The sequence below is a fragment of the Maniola jurtina genome, chromosome 19 (assembly GCF_905333055.1).
Source record: "Maniola jurtina chromosome 19, ilManJurt1.1, whole genome shotgun sequence".
NCBI classification, from domain to species: domain Eukaryota; kingdom Metazoa; phylum Arthropoda; class Insecta; order Lepidoptera; family Nymphalidae; genus Maniola; species Maniola jurtina.
In genome coordinates, this window is record NC_060047.1 from 11202902 (window position 1) to 11221643 (window position 18742).

Genomic DNA, 18742 nt, shown 5'->3' on the forward strand with positions numbered 1-18742 from the left:
TTAAGCGCTTTATTTCTCTTTTACTCGTACGTAGGTAAGTATATTAATGTTGGTAGGATAAAGTGCTTACAACGCATTCTAAGACAGTACAGTGTCCATTAGCCGAAGTTTAAACTTATTTGGCTTCTGGCCTTTTGAAATTCAGTCCGCTCTACCATCGTAGGATAGGGCTTCGACAAATTATTTTATTACCGAAGAATTCCTATCAACTATCGTATCGTACCTATTCAATTGATTGAGATACAGGATAGGTGTTGTTACTACAGAAACCAGAACAAATGGATGGATGAAATAATAATTCTTAGGTGTATTGAAAGGTTATTTGCCAGGATATCAAAAAGTCAATATTCAATTGGAGTCTAATTATTTATTATTAGGCTGTTACGTAAAATATTTTGATCACTATCAGCTACGTAACTACAATAATTTAAAAAATATATGATTTCGATCTATCAAAAGTGCAGGTCTAGTAGTCTGATTTTGTAAGCTAAGATTTTAAAAATCCCGTGGGAAGTCTTTGATTTTCCGGGATAATAAGTAGCGTATGTCACATTCCAGGTCTTTAACTATGCCCATGTAAACCACGTTGGTCCCTTCTGAGTTATAGCCTTCTATATCTCAGAACTTAGGTTCTATATCTCAGGTTTAGGCACAGTCCACCACGCTGGATCAAGGCCAGACCCTTGACAACATTATGGAAAAGTCTGACATGCGGGTTGCCTCACAATATTTTCCTTCACCGTCCATCATCATAATCGTCATCGATCTTGTGAGAAAATGAGAACGGCTTAGGCCATAGTCTACCACGCTGGACAAGTGCGAATTGCCACAGCCAAAGTCAACAGATACAATTATTCCTATTCTCTTTCTATTAATCATTAAGTATACAAGTGTAAATTAAAAATTTATAACACCCCCGACAATTAGTGAAGTTACAATAACTAGAAAAGAGCTGATAAATTTTAAACGGCTGACCGATTTTCTTGGATTACCTATAGCTAAGAAAACTCTCGAACAAGCCATCTTTCAACAAAAAAAACTAACTTGAAATCGGTTCATTAGTTTAGAAGCTACGATGCCACAGACAGATACACAGATACACACGTCAAACATATTATAACACCTCTCTTTTTAGGCCGGGGGTTAAAAATAATCTCTACAAGTAAGGACTTGGCGCACAGAGGTTGTCAACATTTTTTTAAACTGACATTTTCACACGAGCATTTTGTTGTAGCTTTCAAGAGATAACCGGGCCAAACTTTGATACCTAATAATTGGTGGGCTGCCAACTCGATCGCCAACGTGTATAAATCTACCCGTGGCTGGAACCGCGCTCGCGATCCTCGCCCATTTGTTACGTGATAACTAGCGTTGTTGTTGATAGCGGTAAAGGCCTGGACAGACAGAAAGTGGCTAGGAACCATAAGCTTTTAATCCATACTTCCATACTAATATTATAAATGCAAAAGTGTGTCTATCTGTCTGTCTGTCTGTCTGCTACCTTTTCACGCCCCAAGAGTTTAACCGATTCTGACGAAATTTGGTATAGAGTTAGCTTATATCCCGGGAATGGACATAGGTTACTTTTTATCCCGGAAAATTAAAGAGTTCCCACGGGATTCTTAAAGACCCATCCGTTTAACCGATTTGTATGAAATTTCGTACCGAGGTAGCTTGCATTTCTGTAATTAACTTTTTATCAGCCCTAGCACAGACTACGGTCTATTTGGGCTGCAAAATTCCAAACACCAGTCTGTTTTTTATCTAGTGCTTTGGTCTATAAAAAATGGTGAAAAATGTTTCTCTTTAAATTAAGTCTATTACTAAATAAATAAAAATAAATAAAAATATCCCAGAAAATCAAACAGTTCCCACGGAATCTTTAAAAACCTAAATCCACGCGGACGAAGTCGCAGGCATCCTCTAGTTTTCTATAAGTAAGACAAAATATCTGTATGGGGCAACATCCGATTTGACCTGCCGCGCTAGCCTTTTCACTGCTAAACATGCAGGAAAAGCAAGCCAGCAAACAAGCAATAGGCGCCTCCTATTCGGAAGGTCGGAGTTCAATCCACGCACACACGGCACAGTACGCAAGGGCACGCATCCCTAAGTTTTCGGAGTTAAATGTGCGTTTAAGTAATTAAAAACCACTTGCTTTAACGTCGAAGGAAAACATCGTGAGGAAACCTACATGCCTGAGATTTCTCCATAATATTCTCAAAATTGTGTGAAGTCTACCAATCCACACGAAATGTCACAGGGGCGTGCCCGGGATCGAACTTTTTTTTTCATAGACAGGCCTCATTCGCACGAGAGCTTTTTTAACGTCCGTTAAAAAAGCGTTCAAATAGAACAAATGCATTAAGTATCACCAAGTATCTGTTCACACGTCAACGCTTTTTTAACGCGCACTTTGTATTTTCAGCGCAACGTCGGGTTTTAACGCAACGGTTTTTTAACGCTCGTGCGAATTAGGGCTCACAGTACAGACGTTCTATTTCACGAAGACCGTTTGGTATGTTTTTGTGAGTGCATACGTACACATTGTTATAGTGTGCGTTTTCGACGACGCGGTTTACGTTACGCACACAAATGCGTTAACGCTCGGTACACTCACTACTACAATCAAGACTGAGCGATCATCGTGAAATAGAACTTCTAAACCTATACAGAAGGTAATTGGCAAAAGCTGGTCAGTGCATTCATTGCTCGATGAGACACGATACGATAAACGAAACAAAACCAATAGCGATACATCAAACGCTTTCAACTATGAATATGGCGCCATTGCATACATTGTAATGCATTTTCAATTTCCGTGAATATGAACAAGCTCCTATTATTATTTATTTATTTATTTATTTACTAGCGATCGCCCGTGGATTCACTCTTAATGGAATTTCGAAGTATCCGTTCTTATTCCTTGCCTGTCTACATTATAGAGATCCTCTGTGCAAAATTGGAGTTTTTTTATGTCCAAGGGTTTGGCGTAGAATCTAAGAATGAGCGTTGATGAGTGAGATCACAGGTGAGATTTAGTAAGGACTTTTCTTTTTATATCTCTTAACATTTCAGTATATTTTTAGTGCTACCAGTTCTTATGTCCTTGCGATCTCTCCGCTCCGTTCCCGCCACAGTTTTCGTGATTTTTTTTTTCTTTACTATACCTACCTGAATTTCATTTCCAGACCTACCTAATAACCTACCTAGTAACCTAGGTATTACCTAATGTACATATTATGTCTAGAAAGAAAATTCAGATCTATATTACGAGTAAACTGCAACTTCTGTCCAGCAAACATCGATAGACTGCAGAGATGGCCGAAGTTATTGCCTATTTCCGTATTCCGATTCGATGATTAAAGAAAATTCTCTTGCATTGAGTTAGTTCTGAAGTTACCTACCGATTGGACATCTTACAGTACCTACAGATTGTAAGGATTTTGGAAGGAGGCTTACCTGACGCAGTGATAAGCGGCTATGTTCTTATTAGTGGCAGGTCCCAGGTTCGATTCCCGGCATTCTAAATGTCTGGTCTGGTCTGGTGGGAGGCTTCAGCCGTGATTAGCGTTCTGGTACGATGTAAAAACCAAAAGATTATGGGTTTAATGAAAACTGCCATACACCTTCCAGGTTAGCGCAGTTCCATCTTAGACTGCATCATCACTTACCACCAGGTGAGATTAAGTACTTGGCCGGTTTTATTTAATTTTTAGTTAGTTCTCGGCAGGGCAATCTTGTTTTTAATTTTTTAATCATACAACTTTAGTAGAGCTTGTTAGGGAGGCTTTGGTTGTAGCTAATTACGACCCTACCGACAAAGTCGTAAACCGCCAAGGAATTTAGCGTACAAAATAAATATAAGGCTTCCTCATTAGATTAAACAATCCAGGTGAACCCGCTATTTAAGTGACTAACCATTAAGGCTAGGTACTTAAGGTAGGTATTAGTGCCCTGTAGGTAACCATCTAGAACTGACTGATCTATCAACGCACAACTCAAACGACTGGACCTATCGGGCTGAAATTTGGTATACAGATAGCTATTATAACGTAGACTAGCTAAGAAAGGATTTTTGAAAATTCAAACTCGAAAACTCGATGAGCCTCAATAGCTCAACCGGTAAAGGAGTGGACTGAAAACCGAAAGGTCGACGGTTCAAACCCCACCCGTTGCACTATTGTCGTATCTACTCTTAGCACAAGCCTGACGCTTAGTTGGAGAGGAAAAGGGGAATATTAGTCATTTAACATGGCTAATATTCTTTTTAGTAAAAAAAAAACACTTAAGGGGTAAAATAGGGCTTTGAAATTTGTGTAGTCCACGCGGACGAATTCGCGGGCTTAAGCTAATATTTAAATAATATTATTACTATGAACTTATCATCTCATAAACAAACTGGAGTCAGAAGAGATGTATTCCGTAGAAGAACCAACGAAATATACGAAAACATTTCAATATGTACCTACCTAAAGCCAATCAGCTTTCCTTTGAAATGTAGCTGGAAAATAGTGATGAAACTCGATAACCATTGCGTGAAATCTACCCGGTTTCAACAAAAATCGCAGATCTAATTTGCCAACTTTGAATTCAAAGCAAAATCGAATGAATGCAATAGGTACGTGCTTCTCAAATTCTAGCTCACCAAAAGCCTGAAAGCTCAACATATCCGAGCCTTTCGAGGCGTGTTTAATTAGCAAAAATCGAGTATAATTCCATGCTTTTAATCTATGCAATTTTACACAGTTTAACAAGTACACAGTTAGACAAATAAAGAGGTCACTGGAACAGCCTTTCTTTAATAGAAAAGAAAAGCCGTTTTCTTTCCGATAGGCGCCATCTAGGAAGACGCGTTCTATTCTAAAACTAACGCATGCGTATTTACTTTAAAAAAAAGCTTCCAGCTTCCCAAGAATGTACTCGAACGCTTAAAAATTTAATATGTACTAATATTATCAGGTATTATATGTATAATATTTTGGCAAGTTCACAAGCTTGTCTGAACAAACGACGCTGCAACACTGTCGAACGATTACACACGATTGTTTACTTCAAAGGAGAACACAAAACGATTTTATGGGCTAGCGAGCTCAGAATTTGGATTGCAATGTCTCTGCTGATATTACAAAAAAATCATAGTTTTTCTATATTGATATAGCATGTTCCTGGATTTAATAAGTGTGATTAGCTACCGTCAATGATGAAAACAATATTTTTATTAAAGTAAAGCTTACCCTGCTATTATTATTTATCAGAATAGACCCACCCTGGCTGGGCTCGGATGGAATTGCTAAAAATCCTTTCTTATTAGGAGTCATTCTTCTCATCTCGACCCATCGCCGACTTATTGCTCTGCACGAATTTTCTCTCAGAATGACAAAGGTTTAGGTCATAGTCCGCCACGCTGACCAAGAGCGGACTGGCAAATTTGTCACTAGGGGGAACTCTCAGGCATACAGGTTTCCTCACGTTATTTTCCTGCAACGTTAAAAAAGCAAGTGATATGACTCCGAAAAACGTACGCACCTTTGATTTTTTGGAGTCATAGTATGCGTGTTTTTTGATGGGATCGAAGCCGGAACCCCGAATCTAGGCCGACCTCTTAATTAAGCTATCACCGCATGTTTACCTACCTACATACCTGTTAAATAAGGGAGCTAAGCCACAAGCTTAACAGCTCGGGCGAAGCTTTATCGGCTTTCCCTATCACCGGCGCTTCTATCTCTCTTAATTAGAGGCTTAATTTTAATCTCCAGCCCATCTGATAACGAAACGACGAACAACTTAACGAAACACATAGTCGTCCCTCAGACGGTAGGTTCTTCATCAGTATATCAATGATACTTACTTATACTCGTACATAATATGATTGATGGAGCAGAGAAATATGTTAAGCAAACGTCAGTCTTGAAACGTAAAGTTAAGATGCGTAGCCGAGATCAGAGCTCGGATACTCTGAATCCTTAATCCCTCAGCTATGACCGCTTCCTAGGCTATCATCGTTTAAGAAATTAAAGACATCCGTGAGGAAACCTGCATGCCTGCCATAATGTTCTCAAAGGCATGTGAAGTCTGCCAATCCGCACTTGGCCAGCGTGGTAGTCTATGGCCAAATCCTTCTCAGTCTAAGAGGAGACTTGTGCTCAGTAGTGCGCTGGCGATGGGTTGATCATGCTGATAATGATGATGATAAGCAAATTAAGTCAGGGTTTGTGAACGTTTGACTAAAATTTTACATTTAACCTTAATCATGGGGTATTTATTATACTTGCGTAAACTACTTACATACTTTGGTTTATAATGGAGGTCAAAATTTAACAGTAATCATAACGTAACTTTAAACGCCTGCCATGCAAGTGAACCTTAGAGAATTGTTTCCATAATTTAACCAGCATATTCCAACAGCTTCTGTATCGATCTTGAAGATGAGATTTGTAGTTGGCCGAGCGTAGTGCACGGAAATGGCCAATATCTTAGTCCATTTCTGCAGCATATCTATGGGTTGTATCGTATATCGATGTTTACGAGACAGCACGAATGTATTGCAACTATAGTGAACTCGTAAATAGTTACTGTATTTTGAATTCGAAAAGAAAAAGGAGTTCCTTAAGAGTTTTATACATAAAATGAATTTTTATTATTAATCTTTACCTTTTTTTCACACTAATATTATAAAGGCGAAAGTTTGTATGTGTGTGTGTGTGTGTGTGTGTGTGTGTGTGTGTATGTTTGTTACTCCTTCACGCAAAAACTACTGGACGGATTTGGCTGAAATTCGGAATGGAGATAGATAATATCCTGGATTAGCGGGATTTCGATAAATCTAAATCCACGCGGACGAAGTCGCGGGCGTCAGCTAGTTTTTAAATAAAAATAGCGATCAAACGAGCAGGCGGGTCACCTGATGTTAAGTGATTACCGCCAGTACATTGCACCCGTGCAAAGCCAGGGCGGGTTGTCAGTTGTACTTAAATAAATATAACACATTTGCATGCCAAATGGTTTTGTCTGGAAAAATATTGTGATATTTTGTAAAATAAGTACTAAAAATGTACATACAACTATACCATAACCTATTACGCAAAATTAATGTATTTTGTATTAATTTACAGCCAATTTAAAATAAGGTTCAAAATTCTGCACATTTTACTGAGAGACGAGACTCGAAGTAGTACGGAAACAATTTATTCCTTCCAAGTCGATATTTGACTCCATGCCAAGAAGTTGCCAAGCGATTTACAAGCTCTCATTTCACCTTTTACTCGAGTGCAATTGGAATACAGAGAATTGTTGCATTTTATACTAATTTCCAACGACATTTTTGTGCTAACAACATTGGCGTAAAAGACTTTCGCACATTAGCGACATGTGGATCGACTAATCGGCTTTATCATCCATTATCGACCAATAGACGTCCACAGTTGGATATAAGCCTCTTATTATACTTATCTATCTTATTGCTCTAAGCAATAAGGCCGCCTTTGCACACAATTGTTTTTTGTGTTTTCTTCCTTCTGTGTTGTGTTCCTTTACCTGTTTTTGTGTACAATTTAAAGACATCTATCTATCTATCTTTCTATGTATATATCTATCGCTTCTTCTACACGCCACGGTCTAACGGTGCCGGCGCCGGAATCCAAGGGCTTCCTGCGAAACGATTTTTATACACGTTTAAAATACATGCAAGACGTCATGCGACAGCAAAATATTTTGCAACAAAAAGTTGCTAGTGTGACCTAACATTAGAATAAAAATACGAATCGAGTCAATAGCTTTTCCGTGATAATGTTCTTCCCGGAATATAAAATCGGTTTGCGGGTGCTTCAAATTACGAATAATTGGAAAAATCCAACCACCTTTTATTATACAGGGACAAATCTGGTGAAAAATCGCGAACGGATATTCGCACGGGGAATTTTACATCGTCGTAGACATCGCACACGTCCATTGAAACTGCATCTAAAGGCAAACATCGTGAGGAAACTTGCAAGCCTAAGAGTTCTCCATAATGCTCTCGAAGTAGTCTAAAGTCTGCCAATTCGCACTTAGCCAGCGTGGCAGACTACGGCCTAAACTCTATTCATTCTGAGAGGAGGAACTTGTAACTACTATCCCCCACCCACCTACTACTGAGTACGGGACTCAGTAGTAGGTGGGTGGGGGATAGTAGTTACAAGTTATCCCTTGACTGCAATCTCATCTGTCGGTAAATGATGATGCAGTCCAAGATGGAAGCAAACTAACCCGGAAGGGGTATGGCAGTTTTCACTAAACCCCTACTCCTTTGGTTCCCACACGGCATCGTACCGGAACTCCAAATCGCTTGGCGACACAGCTTTGCGGGTAGGATGGTAACTAGCCACGACCGAAGCCTCCCACCAGTTCAGACCAAAAATTTAGAAATCCCAAAGCCTTGTCGGGAATCTCATCCGAGACCTTCCACTAATAAGACCACATCGCCCACCAATGCGCCAGCGAGACCTAAAAAGTGATACTAATTTCCAACCCCTACTGTTTTCGTGGTTAGTGTAATTAGACCAAGCAACGAGCCGGGTGCAGTTATCTCAACATAAATCACGCGGAATAGCCCCGGTGCCGATACGATCAGCTGCTAATGTTCAATACTCTACATAGGTAGGTACAACTATTTTGGAAACAAGCCAGGTACAGTACGGACAGGTCGAGATGAGGATATGGAATAGAATAGATTCTTATTCAAATAAACTTTTACAAGTGCTTGTGAATCGTCAAAAAAACTACCACTGGTTCGGAATGCCGTTCCTACCGAGAAAAACCATCAAGAAACTCGGCGGTTGCTCTTTTCAAGTGTTCAATTTACAATAATATGTCATACTATACCTACTATACAAGCAATTGCAGTCGCGCGCAGTGCTGCAGGCCTCGCTTGCGAGTGTGCGGGGCGTCCCCACCCCGATTGCCATCTCGACCTGTCGCATACTACAGGGAACTGAGACTACTATTGAGTAGGTAGGTAAATTTCACATTAATTTTTAAAAAAATCGATGATGTGCAGGAGTGCAGGAGATTTTGTGTGAAGAGTAGATTCCTATACCTCATCTCAACTTCCGTGGGACAACTCCCTTCGATTTTCCGGGATAAATAATATCTGTCTGTCTGTCTGTCTGTTTTCACGGCCCAACCACTGAACCGATTTTAATGAAAGATACAAACTTGGGATACATCCCGGGGAAGGACATAGGCTACTTTTTATACCGGAAAATCAAAGAGTTCCTTTAAAAAAACCGAAATCCACGCGGGCGAAGCCGCAGCCATCCCCTAGTAATATTATAAACTAGTATGGATTAGTATGGATAAGGACTACCCATCGTAAAAATCATATTTATTTATGTGCAAAAGCTGTACAGTCAAAGTAACAAATTCCCACACATAATTTAGTAAAGTTTCTTGAACTTGCTTTATACGGGGAATGTAAAACTCGTCGTCAAGATATTGAAACGCGCAGTCTCTAGCCAAAAATCTGTACCCCCACATGATTAAATGCCCAACTTTCCAGTAGTACGAGCGGTCGCTGGCAACACTCCAACAGTGCAGTGTACATTGTTGCCAGGCTACTGACGTTTAGATATATTTTATCGTAAAGAACACAGCATACAATATCAGCAGTGCAACTCTCTATCATAGACCGAAGAAAAATAATAGAAAAGCTAATCAAACTAACGTTGGGCACACGTTGGGTTCGAGTCACTCGCTCCATATAAACATAGTTTGGCTCTCAATTGAATACTAGCCAATCAAATTATTGGCTAGTAATTGTGATTTTGTAGACACGTTTTAGAAACTAATATCCAAGTATGTCTGTGGTTTGCCAGATTTCCGCAAAATTAACTATTTTTAAAGTAAGGTAGGTAAATGAATTTAAAAATTTGTTTGTGATGGTCAAAAACGGAATATCAAAGAAACGCTGACTGACTGACTGACTGGCTGATCTATCAACGTACAGCTCAAACTACTGGAGGAATCGGGCTGGGCATGCAGATAACTAATATTACGTAGGTCACACCCGCTAACAGAGGATTTTTGAAAATAAAGTAGAGGTTGAAATGTTTGTAGTCCAGGCGGACAAAGTCGCGGCCATAAGTTAGTCAATCTAGACAATCCATTTACATTATCTTCAATTGGAATGGATAAGTTAAATAAAATAAAAAGGAGCCAAAAAAGGTTTTATTGCTCAGTAATAAAGATATCCATATTCGATATCGTATTCCAAATAATCCCGGGGACTCCTGACAGTCCCACTCCGCCTCGATTTGAACACATCAGCCAAATCTGGATACGCTTTCATCAACATTTTCATATTCTGTCTATTTATCGTTCCATTTACAATGATATCCCTAAAAGTTTGGTTACTTATGAAATCTCGGTTCATGCCTCGTATTTCGTTTAATCTGTTTTGTAACGCTGCATCAATTTTTATCAACTCCATTTCATGGATGTCTTTGACAGACTTTCTTTCTTTCCTGTAACGCTTCTTCAACTCTTTGATGAATTTCTTTAGTTGCTTTGTCTTCTTCTTCCTTGCGGTGGTTCCATTTCGATATGACCTATTCAGTATCTTTCTTATTTCTCTCATTATCTTTCTAATGGTCCTCTTTATTTTACGTTTACGCTTCAACCTTTCTCTCAGTCTACGTTTTTTATCTCTTGCCCTCTTGCGTCTTTTACGCTCTTTAGAACCTTTGTTTTTACCTTTCTTTTCTTCTGTATCAGTTGCTAAGCTCGAATCGGCAAATGAAACATCAAATCCTGCGTATAGATCGTAGTTTGTCACCTCCAGAGCGCAGCATATGAATTTGGTACGGCCACAGAAGTAATCTCCTCGATATATTCTGTATTCGGCTTCACACTCCATCGGTAACATGCAAGATCCCCATGGTGCATCATGTTGATTTGGATCTCCACAAGGCACACCCCATGGCCCTAAAAGTTTAATACTGAATATAACCAAGGAAATCTAATCCAATAATTGTAATTTATAAAATTCGTCGACGTCGTTTCAATGGATGCCCACAGCTGGACATAAATATCGGCCTATAAAATATTATACATTACTTAGCTCTCCTAGCACTAAACTTAAGATTACATTGCGATCATATCTAGTTAGCCAGTTATTGGCTAAAGTGGTTCGAGTAAATAGATACCCTTTATCTTTTATGTTTTATGCAAATATAATACTTATATAATAAGGAAGTGGCTGAATGAAGTTGAAGGCTGAGGATCGGGTAGGGCTTTTTGATGATGATGATGAATACTGGATGATGCCTGTGACATTGCGTGGATTTAAGCTTTTATTAAACCACACGGAAACTCTTTGATTTTCTGGGATAAAATGTAGCCTGTTGTCTGCAGAACGTAAGCTGTCTCTAAAATAACAGACAGACACACTTTCGCATACATAATATATCTCTTAGCATATTAAGAGTTTTAGTATATAGCTTGGGCATAGCAAATGGTTTCAATTGGTATTCTTCATACAATTATAGGTATATACTAGCTGCCTAATAGATAATGGAAGAGCTTTAGGCTTTCGAAACGCGCAATCGCAGATTCGAATAAGAAACGGCCACTGCCACACCATGGAGGTACGTAGGTACTTTTTTTCATCGAACTAAACTGAAACTAAAATGAAATATTTGAATTTTTCTTACTTGCAGCAACCATGTTAACTATATCGCCTTTAGGCACAGAAGAGTTGATTGCTTCTAACTTCTTCTGCAGCCAATGCTGTTTCCATTCTTCCTTCCAATCCGGAATTTCTCTGCTTGAACTAGAAGAGTCACTCTCAAAATAAGAAGACTCCGAGGATCGTCTTGCTCTTCTAAAATTTCTCCCCTTCATGTAGTTCAACACAGGGTCTTTGTGGTACACTTGCTTTTCTAAGTCCGGATCTTTTACAATTTTTTCAATATCGCCCGCCATGTTAAGTTGTTTTTCATAAACCTTTAATCTTTTCAATACTTCGGATTTTCTTTTCGCAGCCTTTGCATCTTTAAGATCTTCTATTCTTTTCCCAAGTCCAAAATGTAGTACGTTTTTGTCATTATTAGTAATTTTATTAGGATTTTTCTGATCATATCTGTATATTGAAGACTTTTCACCATCTCTAACGTTAATATACGATGTCGTATGTATAATAGTTGTATAAATTACGATGATATATAAAGCAACTCTCATTTCGGGTCTACATTTCTCTAAAAAGCGGTAAAAATGAGTTAGGAATCGAATGAGAATGTCATAAAAGTGTTTTATAGTAGCGCCTATAAAATTTCGAAACGTGTGGTTATTTCATTTCCTGTGCGAGGCATGTATATACCTCGTTAGCAGTATATTTTATTGCCCAGGTTATTTTTAATATACTTGAGTAGGTACTTATATATTTTTAATGTAATGTCACATTAGTAAGCTGTAACGGTGCCCTATCCCAACCTCTGTCGGATGAGACTAGAGCACTGTTACGGCTGTACAAGAAGGCCTTACGCAAATAAGTGGTTAAGTATATAATGGCCTTACGGAGTGGCATTTTCCAAATGGAAAAAACTCCCAAAAATCAAGAATAAAAAAAAACATGAGTAGGTGTCCTTTCAGTGAAATACCTATACTTAGGTACACGTTTAGTAACTTTATGTGACTAGGCTAACCGAGCAACACTACTTTTGGCAAATAAAATCTAGTGCTATGCGAAGAAGCATTTATTGTGGAACCTTATGTTACCTAATTCTAAGCCTATATAGTAGGTATTATATATTCTGAGGTAGTTAGTACCTAAAAAGTTGCCCCAATAAAATAAAATTAGTACCTACTCATAGTTCCTAAGTAGGTAGGTACAGAGATCAATATGATAATGCCTTAAGTTATTTCAAAAAACTTTGTTTAGAAGAAGTAGGTACCTAGGATAGAGCACGGATACCGACAAGAAACTAAAAGTAGTAGAGAACTATTTAAGAAGGGATCAAAGTTTTTGAAAGTCCTAAAGAACTTGATCACCTAATAAAAGCTTGGAATCGCGTCCAAGAACTTTAATATTGGCTTTGAGGCAGGTATAACTATCTACCATAGATTTACTTAAATTCTACTGCTGTTGAACTACAGCTAAGCGGTGATGTCATTTTTTTCGTGAGGAATATCCGTCATGGATACCACCGGCCAGGGGGGAGCAGTGGTTGTGTCGGACTCCTACCGACTAAAAACCTCACGAAATTCCATTTTACCGCTGACAACGAGCACAAGGGATCGGCAACTCTTCGGTCTCTACCAGCGGGTGACCGCCATTCGCTGAGAGACAGACTGATAGACAGATAGACAAACACACGCACAGACTGACGGATTAACGGACAGTGTAGTAATAGACTCCTGCTGGCACCCTTCGGTACGAAACCCGAGGAAAGTAACTCTGTGATAATTTCAACTCTCTACCTATTACGGTTCATATGATAGTCTACAGCTTGTATGAGAGACAGACAGCTCAAACCAACACCTTTTCGTTATAAGAGTCACGGACAGTCTTCTGTGTAGGTCCTGTATGGAGGTCGATGAAACACCGACGCACGGGCTCCTAGAGTGCACGAGCGTGGCAGAACAACGAGAGTGCTAACTATCTCACTCCATGAAGCCCTCGGCAACCTGGGCGGTCTACTCGGCTTCTGGAGCGAGCTTGGATGGGTGGAGTGAAGACTTCGGCGGGGAGGGGCAACGCACGCACCACAGACGGAAACGTTTATAAGTGCGGAAACCAGCCCAGAGACAGAAAGAGAGAAAGAAGAGAGATAGACAGTCAGACAGACAGATGGACGGACGGACGGACAGCGGAGGCTTAGTAATATAGAGCACGAAAATGATCGTTTAAAAATCATTAAAATGCGGTTGGCATAACCATTTTTGATATCCACAAGCACTCAATACGTAGTGTACGCAATGTCAGCCGCAGTGATCCCGTGAGCTGGGGCAGATAAAACTGTTTTGCATTATGCATGAGCCAGCCACTATAAATCAAACTCAAAATCCTGCACTTTAAATAAAATAGAATTCGCATTGAATATCCATCTTTACCTATTATATAATTTGGTAGTGGTATAAAAGAATGAATATGTATCACACTAATATTATAAAGGAGAAAGTTTGTATGTGTGTGTGTATGTTTGTTACTCCTTCACGCAAAAACTACTGGACGGATTGGGCTGAAATGAAGATAGATTACACCCTGGATTAGCACATAGGCTACTTTTTATCCCGGAAAATCAAAGAGTTCCCACGGGAATTTTAAAAACCCTACATCCACGCGAACGAAGTCGCGGGCATCAGCTAGTATGTGAATATACATGTGAATGGTATGTATTTAACCCCACTATCTAAGTAGGCAGATTGGCCGTTAATCGTAGATGTAGCCACGATCAATGCGATAATTTGAACGTCACATTCACATTGCCGTTTGGCGGTAGACGATTGTAGCCCCAAATCAATAGGCATTAGACGTTAACCGTTCAAGTGTGGCCACTCAGTTTAACGCGTTGATTATTTATCACAATAATTATGGCGTTGTTGGGCATTGACGTTAACCTTAAAGTGGCCCGAGTACAATGGGATAGACCATTTTGTATGTACCTACATTGTACAACCAGTGTTTATGCCAAAACGATTTTGAAGTGTTAGCTTCAGAATTTGATTTACAACGCTCGTTCATGCATTATGCATAGCACCTGTTATCCTGTCGGGCTATCATGGTGGCCGATCGCTGTGAGTGACGTAGCGTATCCCGCGTATCGCAAATAGGTATTGAGTTAACGCTGTGAAAACACACAAGGCAATTTGCATATTTGCATACTATGATAAAAAGAAAAAATATATTTTATTTTTAACCCCCGACCCAAAAAGAGGGGTGTTATAAGTTTGACGTGTGTATCTGTGTGTCTGTGTATCTGTGTATCTGTCTGTGGCATCGTAGCGCCTAAACGAATGAACCGATTTTAATTTAGTTTTTTTTTTGTTTGAAAGGTGGCTTGATCAAGAGTGTTCTTAGCTATAATCTAAAAAAATTGGTTCAGCCCTTTAAGAGTTATCAGCTCTTTTCTAGTTTTCTTGTAGAAAAGAAGGTTAGATAACCGTTAGGTTCATAATATTATGTCAATAGACAAATGTCAAGCTGTCAAGATGGACGTTGCCTAAATACATAATTATTATTTATTTGAAAATGATGTTTTGGAAAACTCAAATACTTTGGATCGTCGGGGGTGTTATAAATTTTTAATTTACACTTGTTTTATATATATTTATTTTATTTTTTCTCACAACATGAAATAAACAACATTAACAAAACAGTCCTGACGTATATCTTATGAGTATTGAGTGAAGGTTTTTTTCTTTTTTCAAACTTTTATTTTTAAATAAGTATGTGTGTAACCTACAGTTAGTACACCAACAGCATTTTCACAACGCACTTAAAAATAATACAGTAAGTATAGGTAGTCTTTTTCTGTGTGAAACATCACTTATAAGTAGGTAGGTATACACAACTCTTGTAGAGAATCTAAATTAAGCTAGATAATTTTATTAGGCAAGATGACCCATTCGCTTCGCAAGGATCTACCTTTGAGGTCATTCTGTTATTAATTCATCTTTCAGACTGTGACAAAGAAGATCCTACAAGTTTTCTCATCGTAGCTTAAACGGGTAACCAGCCTGCAAACTTTGCCTGGAATTGACCCTAGGGATTCAAGAAATCTAAGGGTAAGAGGGTTGGTTTCCTGTTCACAGTTCAGAGATACAGCCCGCTGACAGACAGGCAGACGGACGGACAGCAGAAACATTGTAATAGGGTCCCGTAAGCACCCCTCGAGACGGAACCCTAAAAATCACTGAAAAACACTGCAAGAACTTTCTTATAAAATACGTTATTTTTTCTTCATATCCCAAAAAGGTCGCGGTGCCGGTATAGGCCTTAGGCGAATTTTAAATGAAATCCGCTTTGAAGGTCCCAAGCAAATAATACAATCCTAGCGCAATATGCGTGCCCTTGCTTTGTCCGACTATAAAACCCTACCCCTATTTTAATATTAACCCCAAGCTAAGCAAAATCGTACTAGTTTTAACCCGGATATTATACAGGAGGTATAAAAAAAGTAAAAACCCCTTTTCTTAACAAAATGTTGAACCTCAGAAAACAAAATTGTATTCTGTGAGGCTTATTTGCATAAAAAAATAAAACCGACTTCAAAAACCAAAAACACTAAAAAGTAGAAAATAATTTTTGTTTATGTACATTACATGTGTAGCTAAACAAAAATTATTTTCTACTTTTTAGTGTTTTTGGTTTTTGAAGTCGGTTTTATTTTTCTTTTGAAATTTTTTTATTTCACAATTTTTAGTGGCCCCACTGTACTATAATATGCTATGCCCAGTTAAAACCCTACTGTTTACTAAGCTATTACACTGATCGCGAGCAATTTGCTCTTATTCATTGAGGAGTTCTGTTCTCCATCTCCGAAGTTATTCATCAGATCTTCGCCAAATTTATATGGGACCACCTGCACAGTATAGGTACCCTTTCAAACAAAAAAAAAATTTTCCAAATCGGTCCAGGGGTCTTTGAGTAATCGGGGAACATACATAAAAAAAAACCTCCTCCTTTTTTGGAAGTCGGTTAAAAATGTCTAATATGTACAATCTCTACATAGTACAAAACAAACAAAGTCGCTTCCCGCCGTCTAGTCTGTTTGTGTAGATTTTAATGCAGTTTTCATCAATAGATTGAGGCATTCAAGAGGAAGGTTTATATGTTAAGATTAATATTTTGTGTTAATTGTAGAATTATGACGATAATTCTTCAAGATGTCGGAAGAAATCAAACCAACTTAGAGCTTTCATTGAAAACTGTCTTATTCTTTAGAAACAATTCTCATGAAAAAACAGCTGTAAAATTGTATGCCTATGCCTAAAGACATCCTGTAGTATTCTCGTCCTCTAGTATATACGTCTGATCTTTCTATGGTTGTGTCGGATATCTGTCCCATCGAGCTATGAGTGAGGAAATAGAGAGTGCACTTGTGTTTGCACACTATAATATCTCCCGCGCAGTTGGCTAATCTCTATACTATATTATTAAAGTATATGGAGATTGGCCACTGTGGCCGAAATTTGGTTGGGAGGGCATTATTATTTTCTTAATTAATTACTTCTTCAACAGCTTCTGGCCTCTCCAGCCAAACTCTATGGTCTTTGCCCTTATCAGTGGGGAAGTCCCTCTTTGTATGACAAGTGTTGCATATCCATTCGATGTGTTTAGATTTATGCTTGTTCTTTATCTTCATTTTTGCGGATGTCTTATCCACAAGCATTGAGCGGCACTTCTTGCATACTTGCCTCTTTATATCTGGGTGACTGAAATCAAAAAATGTAATAGATGTATAAAAAAATGGAATTTAAAACAATAACACCCACCAAATAAAACCGCAATGATTGAACCAATTTGACTGTTTGGAATGGAGATAGCTTTTACCCTGAATAAACATATAGGCTACTTTTTATCCCCAAAAATCAAAGAGTTTCCACAGGATACAAAATCTTATATCCATGCACATGAATTTGCAAGCATAGATAGATAGATAGAACACTTTATTGCACACAAAAACACATGTAAAGGAACACAACACAGAAAGAAGAAAACAGAAAAAATAATTGTGTGCAAAGGCGGCCTTATTGCTTGAAGCAATCTCTACCAGGCAACCTTTGCTGAAAGGCATAATGTAGTAATAAAAGCCTTTTAATTGTTCGACCACCTCATATGCTTGCACAAAGCTATATAAATATAGCATATTTATCGAGCATAAAATTGCTTTACCAATTTTTCCCATAAATCAATTTTTTTTTGACTTTAATAAATGTATGTAGGTCTTCCTAGGACGGTTCAACCTAAAACTAGTAAAGTAACTCTATGGTCAATAAAATGCTCCATGTAATATTTTCATTTAGTCTGTGCTAAAGTAGGTGTTCCTTAGTGAGTATAAATACTGTATATTCTAATCATAGTATTCGTATGACCATAATACAAGGTTACATATGTGTGTATGTAGTTTGTACCATAACTTGACACACCATGGTAATATTCAAGTAACACCTTTAAGTTTAGGGAGTAGCTAATTTTGTTTTATTCTTACATTTTTAAGACATTCTTCTTCGCCACGTTAATTATAAGATTTCCGTAATAGGCTGAAAGCACTGGGTTAATGCCAGCCATGTGTTTACTTATCTGAAACAAAGTTTTAAACAAAATTAAGTACCTAAATAGGTATGATGAAAGTTAGAATGTTTAGGTACTTACTTGATAAAGATAGTTAATTCTTTGGAAAGAATCGTTTCCGTGTACTTTTTTCATGATTTTCAATAAAATTGGTTTTTCTAACCAAAATAAAAACTATAAAAACCAAATTACAATAGTTCTTGACTTGGGGTTTTTCTCCTACACTTGTGAGCATCCATAGTCTAACTAATCCTCTCTTTGAGTTTAACAAGCAAAATTAACAACTTTTAAGTTAATTTTTAAAGTAAATAGGTGCATCATTCAAATTGTTTATTGTGTGTTTCTTGAAATCACTTATATTTGATCACTTAAAAATTGTTTGAAATATTTATTATTTTGGTAAATGGCTAATTTTGACATTGACAAACAGCTGATTTTGAAGGTAAAAAATTCGTTCTGAAACCGTAGTTT

The 18742-nt window shown here is 38.1% G+C and overlaps 2 protein-coding genes across 2 annotated transcripts; both read right to left on the reverse strand.

The window, feature by feature from the left end:
* Window positions 1-10188: 10188 nt before the first annotated feature.
* On the reverse strand, window positions 10189-12385 carry LOC123875252. The gene is made up of 2 exons (XM_045920992.1): window positions 11691-12385; window positions 10189-10962 (listed from the first exon to the last, which is right to left on the reverse strand). The coding sequence occupies exons 1-2, from the start codon at window positions 12214-12216 to the stop codon at window positions 10214-10216; spliced, it is 1275 nt and encodes a 424-aa protein (XP_045776948.1). The 5' UTR covers window positions 12217-12385; the 3' UTR covers window positions 10189-10213.
* Window positions 12386-16889: 4504 nt separating this feature from the next.
* LOC123875257 (ribonuclease P protein subunit rpr2) lies at window positions 16890-18705 on the reverse strand. The gene is made up of 3 exons (XM_045921001.1): window positions 18353-18705; window positions 18189-18280; window positions 16890-17412 (listed from the first exon to the last, which is right to left on the reverse strand). The coding sequence occupies exons 1-3, from the start codon at window positions 18404-18406 to the stop codon at window positions 17196-17198; spliced, it is 363 nt and encodes a 120-aa protein (XP_045776957.1). The 5' UTR covers window positions 18407-18705; the 3' UTR covers window positions 16890-17195.
* Between the last annotated feature and the right edge of the window lie 37 nt (window positions 18706-18742).